At 33.6% G+C, this 8,070-nt stretch overlaps 2 protein-coding genes across 2 annotated transcripts; both read left to right on the top strand.

The window, feature by feature from the left end:
* The first annotated feature begins 2,405 nt into the window (after positions 1-2,405).
* On the top strand, positions 2,406-3,171 carry LOTGIDRAFT_229710 (hypothetical protein). Its single transcript, XM_009067130.1, has 2 exons — positions 2,406-2,463; positions 2,615-3,171. The coding sequence occupies exons 1-2, from the start codon at positions 2,421-2,423 to the stop codon at positions 3,136-3,138; spliced, it is 567 nt and encodes a 188-aa protein (XP_009065378.1). The 5' UTR covers positions 2,406-2,420; the 3' UTR covers positions 3,139-3,171.
* A 2,049-nt stretch (positions 3,172-5,220) lies between these two features.
* LOTGIDRAFT_184369 (hypothetical protein) lies at positions 5,221-6,557 on the top strand. Its single transcript, XM_009067129.1, has one exon. The coding sequence runs from the start codon at positions 5,233-5,235 to the stop codon at positions 6,475-6,477; it is 1,245 nt and encodes a 414-aa protein (XP_009065377.1). The 5' UTR covers positions 5,221-5,232; the 3' UTR covers positions 6,478-6,557.
* The last annotated feature ends 1,513 nt before the right edge of the window (positions 6,558-8,070 follow it).

Raw genomic sequence — 8,070 nt, 5'->3', positions numbered from 1 at the left:
AATCTAAAGGTCGTCAATTACAAGTTAATGATATTGTATTATTAAGAGATTCTAATATTGCTCGTGGAAAATGGCAACTCGCACGCATAATTGAAGTATATCCTGGAACAGATGGCATAGTTCGTAATGTTAAAGTTTAATGAGTATAAAAGATCTATTCAAATGTGTTGTCCAATATTAGAAGTGTCAAATTTCTTTACTTTATAATAGTATGTTTAGTTAATTAAGTTTATATGTATGTTAAAATATGTACTCCGTCACTCCTTGGCCCCTTGGAGGATTGTTCTGAATAGTCAGTCGCTATTTACTTTGTTTTAGTTTTCATAGAATTCAGCTTTAATATATTTACGTCATTGTATGTCTATATTAGGTAATATAATTTTCATTGGTCCACATGACTTTTTGTTGCTCCTCGTGTTAAATCGCCACTTTCGTTCAGAAGAGTCGCCTTCAACTTTCGCAGACAAATCGATAATAATTTAGGGTCTAGAGACACAACCCTTCAGGTAGCTATTATATTTTGTTTATAAATGTATTAAGCATATTATTATAGCCTATTGTACATGTGTCAATGCGCTTTCTATGAGTATTTCCTGTTTAAAGTGTCAGAATTGTCTAGATCATAGTTTGCATTTCATAGACACAATTTTCCTGTCCGCTAAGATTTATTGTATATTTCCTAGTTATACAACGTATTTTCATAAGTCTCAATATATTGTCAGTTTCATATCTGTATTGTATTCAATATGTTAGGTAGGTAATAAGAGAATGAAACTTATAGAGTTAACTTGTGTGCATTGATCAGTTAAGTACGTGCCTTTAGTTGATATTGATTCTTATCAGTATAACTTTTCTCTTTTCAGAATAAAATTTTATTATTTCTGTAACATAATTCTGCTTGGAATAAAAGACCCTATCAGTGATGCGGGTAAGAGGGGCTGACATGGAAAAAGTGTCTAGTCGTTCGGATGGGACAATAAACCGAGGCCCCGTGTGCTACAGGCTGTGCACGTTAAAGATCCCTCGACAGTTGGAAATCGAAAAAGAGCAGGCTAATGCCGCTGTCCTGGCAAAATTTCCCTCAACGCACCCTGCATGGCGTTGCCCGTCTTCATTAGCTCACATGGTGCAGAAAAGTAGGACGTAAAACTCCATTCATTTCAAGTTAAAACACACAAGTTAGCCTATAATACGTTGGATTTGATAATAGTTTTAATAATATTTCATTATCGCTTTCTTTGTTGTGGTTCATAAGATTCAATTTAGCCATCATAGTGTCTCTTTCGGTGTTATATATAATTACAATGGAGAAGGAAATAGGTTTCATCTTCAATCATACCAGTGTTGCACAATACACACTTTCTATCTTCTGGTTTTAACCCAGAGTATCGTCCGGTTTCTATTCCACATCGTAATTGAGCAAGATGAGAGCGTTCAGTTTTACTAAGGTTAATATTTATATAAGGTGCAGGCTCATACACAGATTTAATTGTCACGTACGTTCTTAATTTTGATATTGAGGAAATTTCTTTTGTCCACTCAGTTTTGTACAGAGTAAAAAGTTTCTGTTTCATATCATCGATATTACAACTTAGTTTATTTCTAAATATATGACCTTCGCCTACACAGAAATATTGATTTTATTTCTGAGCACCAGTTTCCATTATCATATTGATAATCATATTCAAACACATCTCCTGAACAGTATTCTAAAATAATAGCTTGTGGTGATCATATAATAACATGATTGTATCATTTTTAAGGATCAAGTGGAAACTATGGGAGTTTCGAATAACTATATCTTATCATATGAGTCCAATATGATCAAGGAACTTTTAACGTTGATGTGTATGCTTAATCGAGTACATATGCGAATTGATATAATCGCCATTTCTGTATAAAAAAAAAAATAGTGTTTTCTATACATTAAAGATAAATGATGCAAAAGTTTTCGAAATTTGTTGATGTAAAAAGTGGACGAAAATATAAGGATACATGATTGCACATGATTATATTTGTTGAATGGTCTTGAAAATGATTTATACCACCGGTCATAAAACTAATAGTCAATTAAACATACTGCTATTCACATGACGTGGAAGTTATAACGTGTACTGATCTGCAACTTCCGGTCAATTTTTAAACAATTGTGTTCATAATTTGATGAATTTGTAGAAAATCAGAAAGAACAGCATTTATTTATTCCAAAGATGAATGATTTGCACAAAAAATCACGGGAAACGCCATCAAGATGTACAAAAATGAAGGAGATACACGATCAAACTTGGTCACCATAACAATTTGTTAATTGCGCATGGGAAAGTATCATTTGGTTAAGTGTTTCAAAAGGGTTTCAATTCCTATTTAAGGTTCGAATATTTAATATCATATCAGTTTTACAACTCCCTCGTGTCACCAAAATGATGTGGATTATTTTCTGTACATTGCTTGGCGTATCATCTGGTAGGAATTATGATTACTGAATTATTTTCTGATCAACGTGTTGGTGCGTTTTAGGTTTCATTTTTTAATTGTGTTACTTTTTGGTTTGGTTTTAAATCTCTATTTGTATATGGAATATTTTATCTTTTCATGGATATCTGCCTTCTTTCAGGTAATCGTCTTTATGCAAGATTAACACCAGTGGAGGATGTACCTGACCAATATAAACCAGAACTGGTACCCGTGGCCAACATTGTAATCAATGGTGCCGTTCCTGAATTAGTGCCACTTTCTAGCATTCCAATTCCTAATGCTGTTCCACAGTTGGTACCACTTGCAAATATCCCAATCGAGGATGCTCGTCCACAATTAGTACCACTTGCAAATATCCCAATCGATGATGCTGTTCCACAATTAGTACCACTTGCAAATATCCCAATCGATGATGCTGTTCCAGAACTGGTACCACTTTCTCACATTCCAATTCCACAAGCTGTACCACAGTTGGTGCAACTTGCAAATATTCCAATCGATGATGCCGTTCCCGAATTGGTGCCAATTTCTCACATTCGAATTCCTCGAGCTGTACCACAATTAGTGCCACTCTCAAATATTCCAGTCAGTGAAGAAATAGCACAGTTGGTGCCCCTATCCTACGTTCCAATAAAGAATGATCTTCGTGCAAGACTTGCATAATTGAGTATAGAAATAAAGTCTTCTAAAATCTTTCTTATCTCTTCCAAGATGTAAGCTTTTGCATATATAATGAGTGAATATATTTTTTATGTATAGCCTATGTGAGATTATGGTCTTCGCCAGTGAATTGCAACAGTTTGGTGATCTTTAGTCCTGCTTCATATTCCTTTAGCAACACGGTCCTGCTTACAGGCCCGTAGCCTGACCTGTACTCCTGGGGGGCAAACGTGCAATCGAGGGGGAGGGGGGGGGGCAATTTAGCAAAGCACCTTAACAGACGATTAAACGTGGGGAAACGGACTTTCACGTGAGTATTTTAGATTCGAGATTATTTTTGTTAAAACACACAAGTAATAATACGTTGGATATTTATTGCCGTTTTAGACCAGAATGACCACTGTTGACCATTCACTCAGACTTACATGCCGCTCCTATTGACTCAGGAAAAAGAAAAGGTGTACTTTAAAAAAGCAACCGGTACATTTTTCTAGGGGGCAAGATTTGATATTAAGCGTTTTTCAATAGCTAATTGCATATATGGATAATTTTAATATATGATAAAGTTTTTTGGATTTATCGGATTATTTAAGGATCCTGTTATGTTATTTATGACACCAGGTATATGTACTGGCTCTTATTAGCCAAGTTTAAAATACTTAAATTGTATGTTAATTCTAAGACGTAGTATCACTTTAAAGGGAAAAGTGGGCCTAATTTATCGCCACATTTACGTCACTGTGACGTGTAATAGTACACGGCTTCGTCTGATGTAGACACTAAAATGCGGTTGGCTGTTTGTGTAGGAGGCCCATGGGTAGATCTCATGGCAATTTAGCTGGTTGATGAGTGTTGGTTGATGATTCTTTTGAAAGATGATCCATATGAACAGATTATATAGTGTTGTCGTATCTAAGACACTCCTCGCCAAGCCAGGATGGCATAGGCTGATGACCTAGGCTAGGACAGAGAGGCTAAGAATGACTGTGAAAGTGAGTGGAAAAGGTTTGTGTTGTAAATGCTATTATCAGAGTTAATAGAAGTAGCCTACTAAACCAATGCTTTCTCATTTCCGGCATTAAAATAGATTACGTTAATATCATAATATAGAAAACAGTTCTGTCCAGTGTCTACTACATAATAGGCTAGGCTAAGACATTTTAGCAAACTTCAATAATTTAAATATAAATAGTACTAGTAAAATAATTACTAGGCCTGGCAGACGTGATAAGTAAATATTTATGAATTGAAAGCTAAAAACTTCATTGTCTCAACCGCAACAATTTTGGGCTAAGTGTAGGTTAGAATTGAAATTTGCTGTGGGCTGTAGCAGTTACTTTGACAGCGTAGTTCTACTTACTTTGAAGTTACGCTGTATAGATTTTTGCTTGTAACAAATGTGGATTGGGATGTCGTAGAAAAACTGCAAGAGCCACCGCTTCTAGTTTAGACCAGGAACTATCTAATATCAAGAAACATGGTAGTCTCCCTCATATTTTAATATACCGTATTGCAAATTTTATTTTATATTTTCGTTTTTCTAAATGAAATGATATAACGTGTAGCATTTCAGTGTTGCCTACGTGTGATTGGTGGTTAAACATAGATAGCCAATCATTTAACAGTAATATTACTTCCGTTTTTCACAAGATAGATACAGTTTACTAAACAAGTATGGTATATTTATGACATGGCACCTGAAAAGTAAACTTTGGCTTCATTTTCCCATATTGTAATACATTTATCAGTGTTTTGTAAAAATGAGCTGCCAAAATGGAGACCAAGGGAAATATTAACAGTGAATATTTGAGAAATCGTAAAAATAAAATGGTTGAACCAGAGAGTCATGAATTATTAGAATTAGATGAAGATACAGAAGAAATTGACAAAGATACCACCCCATTAATTCCATCAGGATCAAATGACAAAAAATCCAAGAATAAAAAGCATGCGAATCAAAATGGAAGTTTGGCTCGTAAACCTACAAGAGACGAAAGTTCTGAAATTACATCCTTGGAAAATGAAAATGGGTCTGATACAGAAGTAGAAATTATAGACAAATCTTCAGAAACTAAACAACAAGATGAAGGGACATTGATGATTGCCCTTCAGGTATTTATTCCTTATATAATAGCTGGGTTTGGTACAGTTGGTGCTGGCATGGTATTAGATGTGGTCCAACACTGGCCAGTGTTTACTGAGATCTCAGAAGTTTTTATACTTGTGCCATCACTACTTGGTTTAAAGGGAAATTTAGAAATGACATTGGCATCAAGACTTTCTACTCAGGCCAACTTAGGAAAGATCAATTGTAAGAAAGAACTTTGGAAGATGATTTTTGGAAATATGGCTTTAGTTCAAGCACAAGCAATTGTTGTTGGCTTTATGGCATCTGTTGCTGCTATGGTATTCGGTTGGATCCCTGAAGGAAAATTTGACCTACACCATGGATTGTTGTTGTGTGCTAGCAGTATATTTACTGCATCAATAGCCAGTTTGATTTTGGGAGCAATAATGGTAGCAGTTGTTATTTCATCAAAAAAATGTAATATTAATCCAGATAATGTTGCTACACCTATTGCAGCAAGTTTAGGAGATTTGATTACATTGTCTCTTTTAGCCTTTGTCAGTCGTTTGTTATATGAGGCTTTAGGGAAGGATGTTTGGCTTGCACCTCTAATTATAACAACATTTGTACTTTTAATCCCATTGTGGATATATATTTCTGTGAAAAATAAATATGTTAATGATGTTATATACTCAGGGTGGGTGCCTATTTTATCTGCAATGCTAATCAGCAGTGCTGGAGGCCTTATATTAGATTTCACAGTCAAGACATTTGATGGTATTGCAGTATTTCAACCCGTCATAAATGGAGTAGGGGGTAATTTAGTTGCTGTTCAAGCTAGCAGAATTTCTACTTATTTACATCGTAATAGTGTTCCTGGGGTTCTACCGGACAGTGAAAAAACTTGTGCCAATCCTTTTAAAGTGTTCTGTGGGAAAAATTCTAACGCTCGAGCTGCTAGAGCTCTTTTATCTCTTGTTATACCTGGACAAATTTTATTTATTTATGTGATATCATACATGAAAGCGGGCCATACATCTATAACATTAGTGTTTAATGTGACTTACCTTACTGCTGCCTTTTTACAAGTTCTTCTTTTACTGTTTATAGCTGATTGGATGGTTCATCTTATTTGGGTGAAGGGAGAAGATCCAGACAATGTTGCAATACCATACCTAACTGCTATTGGAGATTTGTTAGGAACTGCTTTCCTTGCACTAGCTTTTGCATTTCTTTATGCTATTGGTGATCGTGATTCTGATGTTGGTGAATAAATTGTAGTGATTATTTAAGTCAAGTTAAGGAGAATTAAATTTCAAGACTGGGTATGTTCTTGTCTAACTATTTAATCTATTGGTAATTAGCAAAAAGTGATCAATTCCAGTTACCTTATAATGGTTTTGAAGTTCAATGAATGCACTTTTCAATACGAAGATACCAACTGTAGTAAGTGAAATAAGAATTGTTTCGGAGAAGAAGAAAAAAAACCTCACATAGCAGTTCAATTTCAGATATAAAAAGATTTCAGTTTTGCATGGTTATATACTATTTATATTGATATTATTTTATTTTGTTATGATATTATTATGGAATTATTAAGTCTTAAAGTTTTGATTTTAGGTTTATTTCTATGATTTCTAACATTAGATTGGGTCCAAAAACTCGAAGATCATTCCTGTGATAAACCAGATTTGTCATATTTTGTCTTTTGTTATGGATTACCAGGCAAAGAGACATTTTGCTGAGCAAAAATAAGCACTGGGATGTGCTCATTGAATCTTTACATGATTACATTATTGTTTTATATTTACTGATATCAGCATTATATAGAAAAGGACAACGAAGAATAAAGTTAGGTGAAAATATATCAGTCATGAACTTCAAAATGATATAGACACTACCTAATCGGCAGAGCATTTTCTGTTTCTGGTCACAAATTTTGATCAACTCAAGAGAAAATGATAATCGACCTTTTGTTCCAATCTATAAATTAGAAGTAAACTAAATAGGCTTAAAATACATGATCTAATGTCATTTTTCAGAAAAATTTGAGGCCTTTTGTTTTTTTATGTACATATAAACTATGCTCTTCTAGAATGGTTTGAAGAAAAAAGTTAGATTGTTAGATTGGTTACTGGTATTTATTATTGATTTTTCAAAGTCTAATCTTATGTTATCTTTATTTATGTGATAATGTCATGCATATTGCTTTGATAATACATGTATATTTTCTTTACTACTCTGATGTCAGCTATAGGGCAAATTCAAAATCTATAGATTACAGTGCAATTAAAGTTATACTTATATTTTTGGTAAAACAGCTTTTTCATTTATTGGGGTCCTAATAATTTTATGGCCAATGCCCATGTTGCGAAGTTAACATATTTTGTTGTCTTTCCTATTCAGAAAATTCTTTAATTTAATGAATAGGCCATTTGAAATCCAGATCAGAAAGATTTACTCTGTTCAATAAAAAAACTTTACCGAAATATATGTTAATTTGAATCAACAGTCATCCAATAATGATATTATGCATAGTTATTGATGATAATTCGGTCAAATTCTGATGACTTTCAGATGAATAGCTTTAACTAACTGTTCTACACATATAAAACAATTATGGTCAACTCAATAAGAGCTTCAGTTACTATCTAATCATATTTCAACTTAATATGTTTATTGATGATAAATTTGAACTTGATGATATTTTGTTTTTAGTAATTGCAGTTAGTTTCTTAAAAAATTTCATTTCTTACAGCTGTCAGTGGGCATTGTTACCTTGCCTGACGAGCTGTTTTTTATATATTCTAATATTTGATAATTGATATTTACTGAACATTTTGTACAAGGTGTGATTTATTTTAGAT

This window comes from Lottia gigantea (assembly GCF_000327385.1).
Source record: "Lottia gigantea unplaced genomic scaffold LOTGIsca_8, whole genome shotgun sequence".
Classification (NCBI taxonomy): Eukaryota; Metazoa; Mollusca; class Gastropoda; family Lottiidae; genus Lottia; species Lottia gigantea.
This window is presented reverse-complemented; position numbering and strand designations above follow the sequence as displayed.